Source organism: Morone saxatilis, unplaced genomic scaffold (genome assembly GCF_004916995.1).
Source record: "Morone saxatilis isolate NCDOM2014 unplaced genomic scaffold, NCSU_SB_2.0 Contig21, whole genome shotgun sequence".
In the NCBI taxonomy this organism is placed as follows: domain Eukaryota; kingdom Metazoa; phylum Chordata; class Actinopteri; family Moronidae; genus Morone; species Morone saxatilis.
The window spans coordinates 6,582,226-6,602,899 of record NW_023339774.1 but is presented as its reverse complement, the minus strand read 5'-3'; the positions used below and the strand labels follow the sequence as shown (position 1 = coordinate 6,602,899).

General features: G+C 40.3%; 1 protein-coding gene across 1 annotated transcript in view; it reads left to right on the top strand.

Moving 5' to 3' along the window:
• Window positions 1–1,079: 1,079 nt before the first annotated feature.
• Window positions 1,080–20,674, top strand: part of phf24 (PHD finger protein 24) — a 28,319-nt gene continuing 8,724 nt past the window's right edge. The window contains exons 1-5 of the mRNA XM_035668064.1: window positions 1,080–1,354; window positions 11,232–11,659; window positions 13,820–14,005; window positions 19,343–19,421; window positions 20,165–20,367. Coding sequence (XP_035523957.1) covers window positions 11,234–11,659; window positions 13,820–14,005; window positions 19,343–19,421; window positions 20,165–20,367 — 894 coding nt within the window. The 5' untranslated portion in view covers window positions 1,080–1,354; window positions 11,232–11,233. The remainder of the gene's footprint in view (window positions 1,355–11,231; window positions 11,660–13,819; window positions 14,006–19,342; window positions 19,422–20,164; window positions 20,368–20,674) is intronic.

Below are 20,674 nucleotides of genomic sequence, written 5' to 3'. Positions count from 1 at the left end.
CTAGTTCCAGCATCTCAAATGTCAGGATTAGCTATTTTTGTCTGTCTAATATCAATGTAAATGACATGTCTTTGGGTTTTGAACAGTTGGTTTTCTAAAACAAGTTATTCACAATTGGCTCTGGGAAAGCCCTGCATATATGACAGATGCTTATATTTAGCCTGTTGTCAAGTGAACATGCTGCTAAATGTCAAGAAAATTGTGAAGAGAATTTTTTATTTTAAAAGAAAAACTTTGGATGTGTTACTATAACAGAAGTCAGAGTGACAGTGATCATCAAATCAACAATAATTGGACCGCTGGATTCCATATGCTGATGATTGCCAGAAGAAACACCGGTCATATCAATCACAATCAATCACATACAGGGAGGATGATATTCAATATCCCCTGGTAATTAAGGAGAACAACAGAAGTTGTTTTTCAAAAGTCACATATTATTTTATGATCAAAAACAGTGTTTGTTCTTTTTTACAGATCTTTGTATGAGATTTTCATCTTCTTCAGGCTCTCCTCTGAGCAGCACAGCAGTGCATTTATCTGTACTGTGCAGATGCAGCTCTGCATGCATAAGATGGCACACATATGCTAAATTCTGACTCCAGGCTTCTCTTGCTGTGAAACATACACACCCCCACCCCATACCCCCATACCCCAACCCCCTACTCTACCACAAAATGTGACTCAAATGCGATTGAAAGCTTCAAGCTGCACGCACCCATTCTCCAAATGATCCCCTATTACGTCTTAAATTCCTGTGCGAAATAATTGGCTGCTGAGGAAACATCGTTCCTAACGTCACTATTTTGGGAACCGGTGGTCCCGGCCAATCAAGACGCTCCAGGTTCAGGACTGATGAGCTCACAAGTTATTAACCTAAATGATCGACGCCTAACTCGCAGGGGGGGTTGAGGGGGGAGGGGGGGATGGATTTGATTTATAACCAAATATGATGGTTATAAAATCGGCGATTTAACTTCAATGGCCGTCTGTGAGCCTGCATCAGGGTCTCCTCCTGCCTCCTCGGAGTCTGAGGGAGTAGCTCAGCAGAGGAGGAGGTGGAGAGAGAGAGAGAGGGAGGAAAGGAAAAAGAATTCAGCACCGGAGCTGTCCGCGGCTCTTGGAAGAAGTCTCTATATTCCTGCCAAGGGTGAAGCTGCTTCCGACTGTAAATTTCCTCCGTGGGACGGTTGAGGGGAAGGAATAATAAAGTGCTGTGCCATTCGTCTCTCCGCGGGGCTACCGGCGACTGAAGGCGCACATACTTCATTCGAGCGAAGTCTTGCCATGCTGGACGGCCGGGCTTGAGACAGAAAAAGGATAAAGTCAGAACAGCAGCCTTTTACTCTTTACGGTGAGTCCACATATACAGCCTGCTCTCCTATACACTGCTCTCTGTAATGTTACATAACAAACTGAAAACTGCAGGTGTGTTGGTCTAGATTTGTGTAATCTCTTTTTATTGGTGTTGCAAACATTGTCTGTGACTGGATATGCTGGGAAGCCTCATTACAGATGCTTGTATGGGATGCATATTTAGGTCACCATGCACAATGGTGTGGATGCTACAGGAGTTCACCTCGATGTCTTTTTCCGCTGCTTTTGTTTCCCTTTGGTTTGATAAAGAAAAACAGAACAGAAACTGGGAGTTTTATGGTAGACTATAGTTTGTGCTTGTATGTCATCGGGAGGAGTAATTGCTAAGGCACTGGGCTCTTTCTAAGATCTTACAGTAAGTTGTATCAGTGAGAGGCCGTGCAACTAATGGCATGGCTGGATAATTTCAGAACTGATGCTCCTCTCTGCAGCAGATGTGCTTTGCACTGTCCTCAGCTGCTCTGTCCACTTTTCCCAGCACACTGTCCCACAGGGGAGTGCTGCTGTCCATTAAGCCCTACATCAGTCTTTGTTTTCAACCCTATAGTTGTTATACTCTAGCCCTTATACGTCCACAAACAAGCCAATTTCGGTGTTATCCTTGGAGGAAGTCCTGCTCCTCAGCCTGTGACAGATCCCTGCAGCCTGAGCTGCTTCACTGCCGCCTGCTCTGTGCTTATTGTCAGACTCTCTCAGAGCGTTTGGCTGGCACGGGCTCTCTGCCTGGCAGCGCCTGAATGCCAACGTGATGTCTCCAGCCTAACGATGCATTGAGATTTAAATTCCTTCTCCATTCAGGCACTTTTTTTTCTTTCTTTTTTCCCCCTGATCCGTTCACAAGCTGAATTTGAAACCCCCGTATGCATTTGTTGAGCCTTGAGCATGTTATGCTGTTTTGTGGAGAATGTTGTTGTGCTCAGGCGGGAGTAGAGGCGATGAAATGCCAGAGGGAGAGTTGTTGCCCAATGCACAACAACAGTATGTTTCTTTCACAAGACATGAGGAATGACCAGTGCAGACCAGGTGGGAAGCAAGAGGACCGTACTTGAGCTCTTGTATGTGATTTATTTGGCTCTGTGTGTCCAAGTGCACGTATATCTGAGTGTTTTAAATGGCTGTTAATGATTCCACTCACTCGCTATTACAGGGATCAGGGTGAACTCGTTAGTGTAATTAGTTCCAGGTCTTTGCCTCCCTGGTCCGTGGGTGAGATCTTCGGCTAAAGGGGGATTCATTCCCATGAAAAGGCATGCTTTGTGGGGCTTCCATTCAAAAAATCCCCCCCACCCATCCCTCTGAAACAAGGAATTGAAAAGGATGGCTGGTTTGGATTCTAATCAGCACATAACACTGACATCCAACAGCTTTGGGAAGAGAATCATACATAACATTACAGTACAACAGTATACATAACATGCAAGATACAGATTACCATCCTTTCATGCTTTATATTTTAGAAAATGTAGCATTACATAACAGTGTGTTGGACAAATATGGCTTGAAAACGGAATCTCCTAATGATCTGTTGTCTAGTAGGATAAAAAGAACTATAAAACTGCAGATTTAAAGTGGCATACGGCTGTTTCGATGTTATGTAAAGCAGTGGTTCCTATCCTAACCTGGTCATCCGCAACAGGTCAAAAAAAAAACTATTTGTGTTAGACATCTTTTTACTTTGATCCAAGTTGCTCTTTCTTGTGAAGCACTGAATACATTTGCCTCTCGCATACTCAGTAAATACAGCAAGCAATTGGTTCATTGGTTGAATGATTACAAATAGTTTTTGGCTTTAGGGGTCACAAGGCAGAACGCTGGGGACCACATTTTATTCTAAGTGTTGATACAGTTTACTTAAAATAAATAAAAAACAACCTTTTCGCCAAAAAACTACTTTTTTTAGGCTGTCTTGCCACTTTATGGATTAAACCGTCCATCGCCAGTGTGGATTAAGTGCTTTTCCACTCCTCTAACAAGACACTTAATTAAGTTTTCTTCAGAGAATGTTTACCATCTTAAGGTTCGCCTTTAAAGGTGAAGTTATTTTAGCTAAATTGTTGAACATGGCCCTCTGTCACGTATTCACGGTGACCCTTCTCAAAGCAATATCCTCTCCGGGTTTTCTCAGCGGCACCTGCCCAGCCAAATGTACCTCTCATGACAACAGTTCTGGTTATATAAACTACTGAAATAATAATATATTTCAGCAAAAGAAAAGACTGTGGAGTGGCCGCGTGTCGACATTGATATTTCCCAGTACTTGTAGACTATTTCCCGTGGACTGATAAATGGCTGTTATATGAGCTCCTGTAGATCTCAATAACATCCCCATGGTGACACTTGGGCAGAAGAGGACTGAATACTAATATAGACCTTAAGGTATCCCTGTTGGCCTCCGATACACTGCTGCTTACAGGAGAAAATGGATCCAATTCAAAGTAAAGATTAATTTCCTGTTTAAGCACAATATACTCAGCTCTTGCCACCAGGCTGTGCAACAATAAATAGATTATTGCGTTATTTTTCACATTTGTCTAAGATGCATAACCTTCACAAAACAACTTCAGGTGGAATTAAGAATTGCACAAACGCAGTCGTGATGGCGTGTCAGTCCAGTGTGTTGGATGCTCTTGTTGTTGTGAACTGTTATAGTGGGAGGAGTGTGTTCTGCCCGCCATGGTCTGGTAGTGTTAAATTAATGAGGGAACTGTGGACGGACTACAAAAGGAAAAAAAAAGATTATTCGAGAGCAGAAAAATCACAAGGATTTGAAGTGCACTTCTGTGCCACCTCCCTCAGAAATTATCAATATTTAATTAAACCAAGATGCTCCTGAGAGCTTCATCATCTGAGAGCTTGTCACACTCAATTGCTGACACAACTCAAGGGCTTGAATGCATATTGAATGTGAAATCTTTATTAGACTCATATGTAAAAAAAGTATATACAGTGCCAGAGAAACTAGGAAATTAACTTAAGGATTGACTTCTCCAGGGTTTCCTCTTTGGAATATGGATGAATGTAGGAAAATTCAACATCTTATCACATAAGACATAAATATGAGTGAATTGCCGACAGACAAGAATACTCTGTCGCAGTGCAGCTTGACAGAATAACATTTTCTCAGCCATATATGTCAGGTTCTGCCCCAAGGAGTGGCCCTGTTTTCCTTCCCTTGGTCCAGATCTTTTTTTATCCAGGGGCATTTAAATCATTCAGAGGGGTCCGGGAAGGAGAGCAGAGCAGCAGAGGCAGCTGCTCCTGCAGGAGCCCAGTGAACGTCAAGCCTGAGGGAGTTTTATCCCATCCTCCTCAGCCTGTATTGCCCTCAAATGTAATATGAAGGGTGACTTTGGGTGACTGCTGAGCCTTAGTGGTATCTCTTTTTTAATATGTTTGGACTTGAAAGAACATTTGCCATTCATCAAAACTTGTGTCTGGTTTTTGTAGTTTTGGCTGTCACTTTATGTATGAATAGCATTGTGGTCACCAAACTGCGACACAAGCTGCCAAACATATTGTAAACAAATTGATATTTTAACTACAGTATCTAAACAACTTTTTGTGGAGCTAAGAAAATATCTTTTTAACAGAAGATTTGTTAACTAAATTCTTTACTTTCGTTAGTCAACGTTCTCTGAAAAGGGAAATAAAAAGAGCAAGACATTGTGGTTGAACACGCAAGCTAGCCTACATTTTGGAAGTATTTACTGTGCGGCTAACATTAAGCTAGCTATCTTTGTGTTAGCCCTAAAGTTAGCCACATAGCCTTCCAAAGCCCTCTCAGTGCTGTGGGGTTCACACAACTTTGAACTCAAGCAAATGGTTAGTGTTTCCTGTAGGTTTATCAGTGGCTAACATTAGCAAGATAGCTAAGATCGCGCAACATATAAAAAAGTTAGCGGGAGAGGTTAGCTGCCCCCTTTCCAGTCCCTGCGCCAAGCTAATGTGTGTACCAGAGCAGTCTGTAACTGCGAGTCAAACTATTTTTTTATTTATTTATTTATTTTTAGCATTGTCAGATCATAGCAATTAACATGGTAAGTACAGTGTTAATATAAGGGCAGGAATGACAGCCAAAATCACAGAAATAAGACTCTCTTCAGTGAGTGTCTTTGCTGTAGGTATTCACTAGAGTGCTGGTATTATGGATAGAAAACCAATCTCTCTTGAGCATGAAGTACATGCAGGTGTTGAGCGGCACAAATGTTGCTGTCAGTCAGGCAGGAATAGGGCTGAGCAGTTTGACAGGCTCGTGGTCAAAAGCTTTTGGATCTCAGACTTGCAAGGCAACCAAGTGGCAGGTTACTCATCACTATCTAATAAACTGAGCTATCAAAGCCAGCCACTGACCCATTTGTGTCAGACTCGACTTGTGCACGGAGAATAAAAAAAGTAACACCCTTATTTAAAATTCATAAGTTAACCTGAAAGTGACAAGGTCGTCTGTGTACTCAGATGCGTCTTCATCGGCAGTGCTTCACTTCCTGCTCGGTTTGAAGAATGCAAACCATTGTTCCCTCTTTGCTTTTCTGATCTATATATATAGTTTTTGTTCTATAGTGGAGAAATTAAATCCCTTTCAAAGGATAATAACATTTATGCTATTTATTTTTGGGATTGATTTGATGGAGTGTACAAAGACCTTGGGGCTTGTAATAGCACTTAGCTTATTGTTATTGTTTCTTATTTTCCCCCTACTGTTTATGAAGCCTATTCACTTTGCTGGCCATTAAAGAACAATTTGTTTATTGTTGATTATCTCATTTCAAATGGCATGGTCCATTATCTGCATTGCACAGTAATTGTGGATCCAGCTGTGGTAGCAGCATTTAACCAATATATCAACCATACCATTATTTTAAGCCTTGCCTTCAAGCATGCAAAAGCTTTCAAACTTGCCTTTTCCCTTTGGTTCATGTGAAATAGGCTGCAGTTTGCAATCTGGTCCTCGCAGGCATCTCTGGCATCTAAAGGCTGTCACTGTCTAATGTCTGCGCCAGTGCTGCTCTGAGCCAGAATGGGAAGGTCACTTTAGTGGATAATTAAGTCTCTATAATAATGACTGTGCCATTTTGTATTGTGAGCGCTACATAAATTGTTTTTATAGTGCATGTATGAGCTGTTTGGGAAATTGTCCTCAGAGATTTTAATATATTCAAGTAGTTCAAACTATATTCAAGCGAGTATTTGTCTGACAATGTCAATGTGACTGTCAGTCAGTCAGTCCACCACTTTGGTGTGGACAGATGATTAATGCCATGAAATGTTGTAGACATTCATGGTTTCTAGAGGATGAAACCTACTACTTGGTGATATCCTGACTTTACCACTAGGACCACCATGAGGTTAGTTTGACTCACACTAAGTAGGCTGTTTGAGCCTGGCTGACTATTTCAGTTTGAATTCTCCTCCCCTTCCATTATCTGCGTGTTACCATTTTACTGTTGCTGCATCCTGGCCTTTGCCCTGCCCGAGAGAGTTGTGATTGGTTTAAAGATATTCAAACAAGCCAGCATTTCCCCCCTATGATAATGCTAATGAGTTTAGCCAGACCTTTGTCCATCACTGGCACAGTGCTAAAACTAAGTGTAGAGATGCAACTATGTGCTAAGGAAAGGTGATGCGAGGGGGTTACATTCAGCAACGACACAGCTAGATGCCACTACAACTCCTGACATATTTTAACAACCTGTTGGATGGGTTGTCATGAAATTTGCCCCCTATTTCCTATAGTTTACATAATACGTTCTCGCCAATGGGGATCTTCCCTTCTTAGATGTTGACAAAGAAGTAAAGCTCCCTGCATTTTACAATCAAAATAGCAACAATCAAAATGTGTTTTTTCTTCCTCTTTTCTATTGTAGTAATTCTATCATGCCTTCAGACTTATTAAGGCAATGATTTTTGATGATGTCAGTTCCCTGTAAAGGGCAGAATATACTCCAATATGGGACGCAGACCAGGGATGCACAGCTCTGTTCATTAGGTGTAAGCATACAAGGACATGCTCATACCTTTAAAACACATATACATATAGTACTGTACTGTTGGAAGGTTAAGATAAAGTACATACTATGTACAATTACCGCAACGCTTGTTCGATTCCTTCAAGGGATATATTGTGAGAGTGTGATACTACAGCAGGTAGGGATTTTCTGGCTTGTAAACTCTCTATTATTTCCTCTTTTCCCTGTTATCTAAAACCCAATCCAAACTACTCCTGCATTAAAATAATGGGACCTGTCAGCCTAAGCTTGTCTGTGCTAAACCCACTGAGCTGATTGCCATTCCTGCAGTTAGGATAACAGTATTCCACAGGCCTGCATATGTGTATTTTAATCATTGTATATTCACATCATGTTGCTCTCATTTATTAGACTGCAGGAGGGCGTTGTTACTAGGAAGACTGACCTTTTAAATTAAGTGGTTGCCCTTGAGGAAGACAATATGTGTGTCTAAATGTTTCCACAGAGGAAGGCTTGTCAGTTATACATGAGTCTAGTAAAAGCTATTTTTCATGTTTATTGTTTGTTTTCTGACCTGTAACTGCTAATTGTCCAACTCTGAGCACCTCCTCTATTTCTATTCTGCACAGTGGAAAAATACATTCCATCAATAACACACTTGAGTGATTTTAGTAAGCATGTTGGCAGTTTGGAGTATACTTCATGTTGTCGTTTTTTCCAGCGTGGACATGCGACTTACCCAAAGCATGGTTAAAATGTGTCTGATGGGACACATTTCTAATAATAAACCCCAACCCGCTGCCGGAGTGCTATGCTTCATACTGACTTGACCTTTGACCTCGCTTTAGAGAGACTCCAGACATAATAGATATTAAGTGCGGAAATCAATGGAGTATCACTTTGCCTCAGCTTTGTCTGCATGAAAGGAAAACAAACTAGAACAAAGAAATAAAGGAGCATTCAATTTTCATTTTTGTGTAACTGTGACGTCATTTTACCATTTCACTCTAGGAGGTCTTTTTGTAATTGTTTAAATGTCTGAAACCAGAGACAGTGCTGTGCAATACAGATGAGTGTCACTCTGCAGTCTATGAAGCCAGTCCACCAGCAGCCGGAGAACATAAGGCCCGACAGACTATTAGAGTCTTAGCCAGGGAGTAGGAGAGAGGGAATGACTCCCATTTCACTTCAGATAAATGCGATTGAATTTCACACAAGCACTTATGTGGAGCGTGGATGGATGGGATTGCATTTGAGAGCAAAGACACATGTCCCATAAGTACCATGTAATCAACTTGAATCCATGACAGGCGCCTGTTTTCAATAATGGAATTCACGGTTGTGTCTCACTTAGGTGGAAATGAGACCTAAGTCAGTTTCTGCATCTGTTTTTTTCTTTGCTGCACGGTGTTCTGCATCTTACAGTGTATGATTTCACTTAATGTGTTTAGAAATAGTTGGTTTGGAAATGCATGAGATGGCAGGTTTTGCGTAGTCCAGCACAACAGTAAGTCAGTCACAATTTTGTCATGTCTGAGTCTCATAATAAATAGCTTATTGCATCTATATGCTTCAATTGATAGCCCTTGCTTTTTTATTGCGATAAAATCAAATAAGAACTGTAACAATAACATTGTAAAAATCCCATTGTCCTGTCGTTTCAGACAAAGGCTCAGCAGTCTAAAGGTGTTTGCTTTAATAACCAGCAAAAACTCATTGAAATCCTGCAGTGAGAGTGAAGTTAATTTTCTCTTCGGAGATCAATACAGTTGATCTTAGCTGATCTTATCTGGAGCCATTTCATTTGGTGAACAGTTGATTTTGAATTGAAGAGAGGCAATGTCAGAAATCCAAGGCTGGCTGAGCTCAGCAAGTTGTGGTGATTGTCTGATTCTGCTGTGGGATCAAAAAACACACATTTCATATGCACGCACAGCAAATGTTAACTCTCTTGGGATTTTCTGTATTCTAAGCTAAATCTGGCATTATTATTGAGGTTAATTTACCACCCACCGGCTAAAAGGGGGTGACCTTTGGGAGTAAGGTCACACCAGCAAAAATCACTAACCAATTTAGGAAATTTGGTTGGGGAAACACCTTATTTAGCCTAAAGTATCATTGTAACATTGCTGGAAACAGGGATATGTGTAAAATAAAAAACCATGGGCTGATGATAATTCTGGACACTTCTGTATGTTTGGCAACCTTTACATGGTTGAATCTGTTGCCTCTAGCTTATATAATGGAATGGAACAAAGTCTCATCTTTGCTGCGCCGACAATTGGACGCCAGTCAACAGTTTTCATAGACTATTTCTTCAGTAGAAAGTTGTTCCAATGAAAACTCGTCACAGTGGGGTCTTCCAAAAGTAACTCGGGTATTGTTTGTGGAGAGACACACTGCTGGTCTTCTGTTAGTGTGAGTACTGCAAATAACATTCCATTTACCTACATTGTATTAGGATGAAGACACATATCTCAAAACCTAGAGAAATAAACCAAAACCTAGGGTTAAATGGCCAGTAGTTACAGAGTGGTTACAGGCTCTGTGTGTGTGGAAGAAACAGCGTGTGTGTTAGTACTTTATGTATTATTTTAACCTGAATGTACAGTATCCCTTTCTTGCGATGATATGAAGAGGAATGTTTGCATGTGAAAGCAACATAGACCGGCTTGCTTATGTTGTCTCAAACATCTGCCACTATTGCAGGGGCCCTCAGGTCTTATTTGGAATTTGAAATCTCTTACCAGGTGTATATGAAAATATGCAATCTGTTTTTTTTTCCCAGTGTGTTGTGAGACCTACTTTCTTAGTTTGCAACTTTTGTATTTGTCACTTGAATAATGCAAACAGAAACCTAATTTCAGTCAATATCTGCATCATGGAACAACCACGGAAATGTGGGAACAGGAGCAGATGGGCAAGGTTTATGAGTAATAAGGAGAAGTGTTCAGGGACATTGTTGCTGATAGAAAGAGATTCTGGAAATTTGAAAGGGGCTGAGATTTTCAGTGAGTACAAAAAGAGAAAGACACACGATGTGCAAGCAGAGTAAATATTTTCATAGGTTGATGATCTCATATGTTTGACTGCAACTTGTCTTTCTCACCTTGTAGTTATTGTGCACCAAAGAATCCTTTAGTTAGTTTACCACCCTTGCTATGTACCTCTGTTCCTCTATCAGCTCTTTTTCAACAAGGTTTACCCATTCTTTAAACCACTGATGTGGTGTAGTACATGTCCTTTTGATGGGAGGTATCAATAAAGAGCTTTCATGTGTGTATCCACTGTACATGGCTGTGCATTTATTGACATATACTATAGGTGCATATGTATTTGTCTTGAACACGAGGTAAGTTAAAGGCCCTGAAGACCCATTTTCTTAATCAGCTTATTACTATGGGGGACGTGGTCCCACATGAACACACAATTTCTGCCAGAGTTGGAACAGTTTTGGTTTTTTCATGTTAGAATTTCTATGTTTTTATTTGTGCCCTTCTTACTGTAAGGTAGAGCTCAATCAAAAATAGATGATGCCATATACTTCCATGCTCCAATTGTTGGAAGGAATCTTTGAATCACAATCTGTTGACAGCTATGTGCTTGTTTGCTTATGATACCACCACTGCCTGATAAAACCACAACCGCATAGTCCTGATGAAGCAGATTAGCTGACTTGTTGAGTTTATCTCTTAGAAAAAATATTCCCAGGGATGTTTTGTTCGCTCTAACTTTTATTATTGCTTATTTAGCCATGCATATTTAGTATATTACAATGCTTAAGCCAAGTTTTTAGTGGGTTTGATCTTGGATAATAACTGTACGGTTCTAAGTGTAGCCTACTTGTGTAACTATTCTCTGCCTCTTTCTCTCTCCATCTGTCTGTAGCCATGGGAGTGCTCATGTCAAAGAAGCAGCAGGTGGAGAAGGTGCAGAAATGCAACGCTGTCGTCTCTGCCTTCCAGGCGGGCCTTAAGGACCGCCCTGCCCCGGCCAAACAGGCAGAAGGAGAAGTAGAGGAAGGTGAAGGCCCTGCTAAACCATCAGCCAATCCTGAAAAGAAGAACACTGAGGGGGCGGAGCAAGAGGAAACAGACAACAGCGCAGGTCCGTCAACCACCCAGCAGGGCTCAGCGGCAGCCAGGGATGACTGCAAGGTCAACCAGGAAGCGTGGTCGAGGTTACGGGACGGGAAAGGAGTAGAGCCTGAAGATCTTGACAAGAGCCATCAGCTCACGCCGCCAGCATTCGTGCGGCCCAAAAGGGAAGCCGATGATGACCAGTCTGTGGAGGTGGAGCTGGAAAAGAAAGAGCAGGTATTATAATGATGGTCTAAATAGAGCGGTGTCTAGTGATCTTAGTATGTGTCACCGAGGATTCATGGTTAGGGTGTTATTCAGGAATATATATAAAAAAATACCCTTTACTTTGACAAAACACACAGTATAAATCCACAAGTCCTGGGATTAAAGAGATGCCTCTGAGATGTCAAAGAATCTCCATGGCAACAGCAGCATGTTATCTCTTTTCCTCCCTCAAGTTAGGCATTATGATAAAGCAGTTCAGCTAGGCTGTAAAGAGACTCTTAAGCTTTATCTAAACACCCTTGTTGGAGGTGAGAAAGTATGAGTTTGAAGTAGTTTTCTGCAAGACTTTCATTTCCACACTAGCTGTGAGATGTGTTGTTGTTGTCTACGAGGACTCTTCACAGCGCACATCTTGTGGGCGGGCTGCTTTTGCTGGCTCAGAGAGGTGACCATATTCAGGGCGACGCTGACTAACAGGGGATGGAGTTCACGGGAGCACTGACACCATCGGGTTTTTTATATTGCAAAGAGTAAACATTGCCTGGCAACTTGCTGTACTTCCAAAGCTGCACTTTAACAGGTACAGAAATAAAAGTGTCTACTTTGCACTAATAATAGATATTAACTTGGGAATTCTGAAAGGCTAAAACTGAATGGTATCTGTTGGTATCTATATCTATCTATATATGGCACATTGAAAGTTCTGTATCTCCATTAGGAACTGCCTCCAAATTTTCTTTTGTCAAATAAGTCATTGAAATATATATAAATATGTCAATATCTGGTCCCAATTTTGGGACCAGATATTTTCTCCCCGTAGCCTGCTTCCTTACCCACATATATAGACATGTTGTAGCTTTTCAGTTTTATGTCCATGACACATAGTTGTACATCAGTACACATTAAAACAAACAAAAATCTAAAATCCTTATCCTGTTTTATTCGAGTGGATTTTATTTTATTCTTGAATTTGTTCAGCCCATCTTAATATATATTTTTTCCCAGTAGATTCTATGCTTTTTCTTTTGTTGTTTGGTTTTGAAATATATACTTTCTTGAACTTTAAAGGACCAGTGTGTGGGCTTTAGTGGCATCTAGTGGTGAGGTTGCAGGTTGCAACTTCGTTGTTTCACCCTCCCCTTTCAAGCACAAAGGAGAAAGTATGGTGGCTGTGAAACAACATGTCTAGTGCCAGTGTTTGGTTTGTTCCTTCTTATCTTATTTTATATTATCTTGTCTTATATTATTTTCAGGTGATTATAATGGATTACAAACAGTTATTATATTCCATATCTGCAAATATATGTTACACACTGGACACTGTTTGGTTGACTTCATGACCTTTCCTTTAGGACAAGAATTCATTCTCTCTATGCCCCACTAAGTTTAAGAGTAAAGTCAGTAGCTACGTGTCACATTCTATATACATTTAGTACTGTGTGGCATAATGCAAATTGAAGCCTGTATGGGCACTTCAGTTGTTAGTCTTGATTTTGAGATAAATTCCTGCATCTTGGAAGTTGATGAATGACCTTCCCCACAAGTTATACTGTAGGTCCTGTTGAAAGCCTAGGTCTCATTTTGACTGGGACCATGGAGCAGGAATCTTGTTAATGTAAATACAGTCATCAGGTCACAAGAGGTGGGCCAGAACTATAAGATAAGCTGCGACTGAGGAAATTTGACAAGCTCTCATCTGTGATATGTCAACAACCCAGAAGCTGGTGCTGTGGCACTGAACTAGAAAAAAAAACAACGAAAAAACAGCAAGGCTGGAAACTGACAATGTCTTTGCATGGTTAACCAGTCAAGCATTTTGCAGTCATTTCCCTGGCTTGACAGCTGAGTGTATCCTGGTTGTAAATGGAGTCTACAGGGAAACTGTATAAAGACAGACAATGAGGACATGTTAGACACAGGTATCAGTCTTCATGTGGTGGCAATGCTGTCTTAATTATCTATGCAAGGCCATGAGCAAAAAATACAAATACATTACATTATACAATACATCATGCAATAGCCATCACACTACACTATCAAACTACACTCCTACCACTGATGGATTGATGTCTCGTCTTTTCGAACTTTGATGGACAGTCCTCAAGTCTGTGTTTGAAACTAAAATCTTCATGTAAATGACACACTGACTGCTCTGTTTTTTTCCCTCAGCCACCGAGTGATGAGATGTGTGACGTGTGTGAGGTGTGGACGGCTGACGACCTGTACCCCTGCAGGATCTGCACTCGGGTGTTCCACGACGGCTGCCTGAGGGAGCTGGGCTACCTGCGTGCCGAGGCCCTGCAGGAGATGAGAGACACAGCCCACACTGTTACTGGCTGGAGCTGCTACTATTGTGTAAGTCTGCACAGCTCACTGCCACCATCACTAGATAGACAACAAATGTTCAAGTTTCATGAATGCAAATGCATGAAGATGTACCAGAAAATACACCATGTAGGTTTCAGCGTTAATGCGTGTTCCACTGGCATGTGGATTATTTCAGCTGTGTTTTTCTCTTTTCTTGATTTGACAATTTTTTGTCACCATTTGATCCTGTTTCTCACTCAAGACAATGAGGCAACTACCTTGCTGCAGCATGTAGACACAACGTGTATCCAAGATCAGCATCAAACGTCATTCTACTTTACACTGTTACTTTGTATAAATAGCAGCATCGTGACTCAGAGACTGCAGACATACGAATACTAAGGATGTTTATGGTGTCAACTAACTTTAAGAATGCTTAGTTGGTCCTAAAAAAAGGTAATTTTCATCATTGGTACCTAGACCTAAAATAAAAATGCAAATTTGCATATTATTTACTAAATTCCTATGATATAGGCTAACAAATATAACATTGATCATGACATCCAAAAGTGGCGTTAGATTAATCAAATGCTAGTTGGCCAGTTACGGTAATAATGACAAACTGCTGTTAAATCACATCTGACAGGGTTTTGACATCTGACTGACGGCATCTTATGTTGACAGTGCTATAGCTGTTTGAGCTCTGATTAGCTTCGCAGAGAGATTGTGCTGCAGTGCTGGAAGTCCAGAGTTTGAATAATTAAAGCTGTGATATAATGTGGGTTTCACTGGGAGATTCCAACAACCCCCTTTACCAGATGTGGGCCATTTACACTCCACAACTGCTGAACTACCTGCTAGCTACAGACAGAGCCCATTCCTTCTTCCTTTTGCAAACATCAAAAGTGATACAAAGAGGAGTTTCTTTCCATCTTTTTCTTTATCCAAGTGTAAAGACATGCAGAGAACACGTACAATTATACAGGCCATTAGCTGCCAGTAGGCTTTTTTTCACAGGAGACATTTTGACCTGTCATAGCAGGAAGAGCACAGGTGGATCTAATATCACTAACGATGGCTCTGTGAGTTAGCAACATTAATTAGCTACGGCTCAGAAAGTTCTCCGGCGACGGTTGTCATAGTAACAAATCAAGTGTTCTTTCCCTTGATACAGCTTGTTAATGCACTGTTATATACAGTTATAATTAAAGCTGCGGCTGTAGCAATGTAAGCATTTACAAAACTTTCCAATTGCCTTTTTCTTTTTAATGCATGAAAATTGTTGGAATGTGGACCATCCCTGTTGTGACAGGCGAGCGGCTGGCTGGCATACAGCGCTCTACAGTGTGCATCTTTCAAAGGGTTTTAAAAAGTCATGTATCTAGCCATGTTTTTCAGCACTGGTGAGATAAGGTTTAGCGTGGCTTTTCAGCAAGTAATTACTGTTGAGTTGCTGCACATGTTCCATGTATGACAGAAGCTATTGTTCTGCACAACTATGCTTCACGTTTTTATTGGAAGACCACATCAGTTTAAATAAAGTGAGGAAATGTTCTGGAATTGTTTTCAGTGTTTTTTAAAACAATAAAACAATTGCTCAGCCTCTCATCAGGAATTCAAGGCCACTGCCAAAACCGATGACTCTCTGGTGATCACCACCCTGTTAGAGGCATAAAGCAATCTGTTTTAATTCAGGCATTAACAGCTGAAGAGTGCTTTTGCTGGATGACCCTTCAGAGTGGAGTAGCCCTGAGAAGCAAAATCACTTGCCAAAGTTGCGCTTAGAGGGGGATGTTTTCACACAGTCTGAGAGAGGACTCTGAAAGGTCCTCTTTCTCTGGTGGACTACTTCAGTGTGTGAGGAATGAAGGTGGAAGGAGACAATTCAGTGAGAGAGAGAGAGAGAGAGAGAGAGAGAGGGAAATGTTTTATTTAAATTTTGAATTCTAGTCTTCCTCATAGCTAAAGAATCCAGCTTTTTTGTTAGCAAACGTCAGTTAGCTGTTACAAATCCCCCCGTCTGTCGCATCTGACATTTAATTTCACACAGGCACTGCAGACTGCTGCTGGCAGATGGACTGGGTTTCCTTGAAAGTGGATTTACAGTCAGCCTTCAAAGCAGACTGCTGCATGTATGGCTCAATGGCAGCCAATCAGACGCTGGAAGGGTTCAGGAACACAAATGACCCTCCTTTATAGCACCCACTTCTTTTTGATGCTTGTTCCTAGATCCTGGGGCCATGCTTCAGTCAAGGTTGAGGAGCCCCTGTTAAAGAGTGCATTTACAGCTGACATGCTGGATGTGTGAATGAAATGGAGAAAGCTACGCATTCATTTTGAGTCCTGTTTATCTCCGCTTTGATGAATATAAGACCAATATTCACTCTCATTTTAGCTCTGGTTCGTCTCCACCAACTCCTAAGAAAGAATTCTCACTCTTTAGCTGCAAGATGTTTCTAGGAAGCTAGTAAACAGGCTTATCTGAGCTTTTTTCACTAAGAGCATCTGCTCCTGCTGCAGCTGGAAATGAGGTTAATGAGAGTGGAGTTTGCAAAACAGAGAGCTAAAAGTGACTAAAAGACTCCACAGACACAAGGGAAACTGCAGGGTTGGGTGCTAATTCTCTTATTTTATGACATAATCACACAGTCATCTGATTGATTGTTCGTGTAGACATATTGATTCTTGCAGCTTTGAAATCAATAAGAAGAATAAGAATGAGAATATATTTTTCATTAAACTTCCTGCTCTGGCACTGAGCCTACATTTGGATTATTTAAAGCTGTTTGAACACAGAATCAGTGCTGTCATTTTTCTGAACAGGACAGTCTTAAATAACTATTTATGCAAGCTGCCAGAATAAGGTTAGAATGTGTTATTATTGTTACATTTTCTCCCCCAGGGGACTTTTTTGCCCTGGAGAACCTATTTTCCATGTGTTGTCATGAAATGTTGCATGAATGCTTAAATCACTTTTAAGGTTGCTAATTTCTGACATAACTATATAATTATAGCATCCATAGCTGACAGTTGCTATTACTAGTGGTAATGCTTGATGAACATTGCAGATTAGAGATGCACAGAAACAATGTCTGGCATAGAAACAAAGAATACAGATTCCTGATGACAGCATGATCTTTTTTTTTTGTTTTGTTCTTGCTATTGATTCTCTGCTGTGTTTCGAGCTTGATATTTGGTGTAACATACTGTATACGAGAGATGGGAAACACATAGCTGTTATTATTATTAACATAATTTACCTATGAAACTCACAAGAGATTTAAAGGCATTTATGGTGCTACAGCTCTTTTTTACATGCTGAACTGGCTGTCTTTTCTTGAAATGTATCCATGTTGGGTTTTTCAATGGCTTTTGTGATTGCACAAAAACTGCAAAAATGCAGAGCAGCCACCAGAGGAGAAGTAAAAAAACAACGGGGAAGAAAGCATGGAGGCTGTTTTCATTGAGACACCAACGGTGTGTGTGCTCATAGCTGTCGCTCAGCTAAGGCACTTTAAATGAATGGTTACACCCTGTTAAAATGATATATATCAAAATCTTAGCAAGGACACAGTGTCCCAGACGGCATGCCCACACTTTTTTGAAGTGCTGCAGACAGGACGTGTCTGTTTTCCTGGTTCAGTGTTTCACTTGTAGACTTCTTTGACCTTGGGATGGCCACTAGGGGCAGATATGTGTAAATTAATCCTGGATGAGTGAGTGCACAAATTAAAGGAAAGAAAAATCATATGAATGAGTTATATGAGGGAGGTTCCTGTATCTGTCTTCAAATTATTGAGTTCTGCTTAACCACCCACTTGCAGCACCCAGATATTAGCAGGAACTTCTGGGTAGTATTTAAGGCAGTGCAATAATAAATAAATAAATAGCTAAACATATAGTACACACTGCTGATCTGTAAATGCTGCAGACAATGGGGTAGCAAAGATACTGCGATCTTGATGACAGGTTGAAGATATGCAGAAGGACATCACAGTTTGCTGGCGCACGTGTTTAGCTCCCAGTGTCTGATATAATGAGGCCATGTGACCTTGTTTGTCAGCGAGTGAAGTGAACTTAAAAGCTGGGGATGGGGGTGTCCAGTAAGGGCAAGTGTGTGGGTGAGGGGAAGTTATGTTTGAGTAGTGTTTTAATAAGCCCCCTGGACTTCTCATATTGTTAATTTCATTTTTGTTAATTGTTACCATTCCTACTTACCTCATCTGTTGTAGATATTTGGGAAATGCAGATTCAAGAAATGATCTCAAACAGTTGTAAGTCAGACTGAAAGTAAACACAAAACAAACAAACAAAATTTGTAATAATTGCTGTTTGACACTGACATATCTGCTTATTATCCATTTCCCTGTTATTACATATCCCTCTTTGATTTTGCAGTTATTTGCTGAGCTCGAGGGTCTTTTTTTTTATTTATTTTTGTAAGGGTTGGCGGTTGGGCATTTTTATTTAGATTTCATGATGTGAATTGTATGAAGCCCTGACAGATTGTATAATGGTGATTAGGGACTATGTAAACAAACTGGAATTGATTTACCTCAATAATCCCAAAGGGATCATTAAATGTTCATCATGCCACTTATCTGATAAATAATGTACACATAATATACAAATATAAATATTCAAATCAGTGTCTCCTGTGATTTTCCTTGATTGTAGATTTGCTGACACCAGGCTTGGAAGAAAAAAAAAAAAAAAATATATATATATATATTACACACATCTTTACAGACATGACTTTAATTTTCCATAATTCTAAATAAATGCCCAATTTAGCCACATAACATTTGGATATACTTACATATATAATTGAAATCTCTGATTTGTGTACTTAAGCTGATGCTTACATTTCTGCCCTTTACCATTAAAGTACGATGGGTGTAAACTAGTTCCAGACATAAGTGTTGGAAAAGAAAAGCATGATACTATGTGCATGTACTAACAAAACACATAATTATTTAGTTAAAGGTTTTTTCATAATATAAAAATGTGTGAAATATCAAGCCTCATAACACTCTGCAGTTAAATGATTAAATTTAAATTAGATGAGAAGTATCCTTTTTTTCTGGCTTTCTGGCTTTCTTTTACTAACAATATAATTATAAAGAGAGTGTGTGAGATAGACCAGAACATCATGTGAATCACCTGGGAAACAGAATAGTTGCTGAAATGGATTCACAATCCAGTACTTTGTATGCTTATGGCTAATTACAGGAGGCACATCGGGGACTAACTCCACATAATTAGAGCACACTCACTTATTAAACATCAAGTTATGTACTACTTGACTATAAAAGAAATTGTGTAAGCATCACTTTTTTATTAAGTGTAATTCACTGCCCTCATCTCATCTGCCCTTACCTGCAGGATAATCTGAATCTACTCCTAACAGAGGAAGAGATGTACAGCCTTATGGAGACCTTCAAGCAGTGCAAGATCATCCCAGGTGAGTCACTGAATCAAGGTTAGAAAATACATTTAGTTAAAGTCTGGCAGTGTAATACGAGACAGTCAATTATTAAACATTTGGCAGTTAGGGAATTATGTTTTTAGGTCAGTGGGTCGGACCACCACTTTGGTCCAGCCTGAAATATATGAACTGTGATAACTTTGGTGAGTTTTCTTCTAGCACCATCATCAGATAAAAATGTTGGTGTTTAGTGGTAAATAGTGAATATTAGCCTGGTAACATGCTACACTAAGGTGATGAACATGGTAAACATTAGGCCTGTGAAATATCAGCATGTTGGAATTGTCATTGTTAGCATGTTGGCATGCTGATGTTACCCGTTTTTGTTTTTTTGTCAAAACTAGAGGCAGTTATAATAATGAGGGAAAAAAAAGACAGGATCCAGCAATAACTCAACTTTCTCCATATCTGCGTGACAATATGTCTCTTAATCAAGACAGATATCAGTGCGGTATCTTTTGCCTGCCCAACAATTTTACATGCATATGGCAATAAACTTAAACACATACCACAGATAATAATAGTAAAAAATAACAGTTGTTACATTATTGGCCGTGACTCTTGTCTACTTCCAAATGTGCCGTATTATTTCATGAGGGCAATCAGTGGGAGGTGGTCTTGCCTTTGTAAAGAATGAGTCACCATAAGTTAATTATGTCTGCAAGACCTCTAGGTAACTAATTAGGTATGATGTGATGAATTGTTCTTTGCCGCTCTAGAATCATGCCTGGTGTCAGATGAGCTGCTGCAGTACCGCCACTTTGCATCCAAGCAGCAGTTTGATAAGGACCTGACTGATGAGCAAGAGGAGGAAGTCCTAGCCCAGTTTGCAGCGCTGGATCCAGAGAAAAAGGGTCACATCGAATGGTCCGACTTCCTCTACTTTGAGTCTCTGGCAATGCTTAAGAAGTTTCGCACAGAGGTAAAGATTTAGGATGTGGAAACAAGTTGAATATATTAAAATCATATTTATAAAACAGGTTACGACAGGTCTTGTTGCAGCATCCATTACTTAACAACATTTCCTTATTCCTTATGTTAATAAAAAACATAATTTGGTTGGCATTGGTTGTGCAAATGTTGCAAATTAGTTGTCTATAAATGGAATTTCTAGGAGACAAGGATAGTTTTAAACACCAGCGTCAGAATATCTGGTGCTAGGCAACATTCATTCTTGCACTTTTGGGGCGGCTGTGGCTCAGAGGCAGAGTGGGTCGTCCACTAATCGG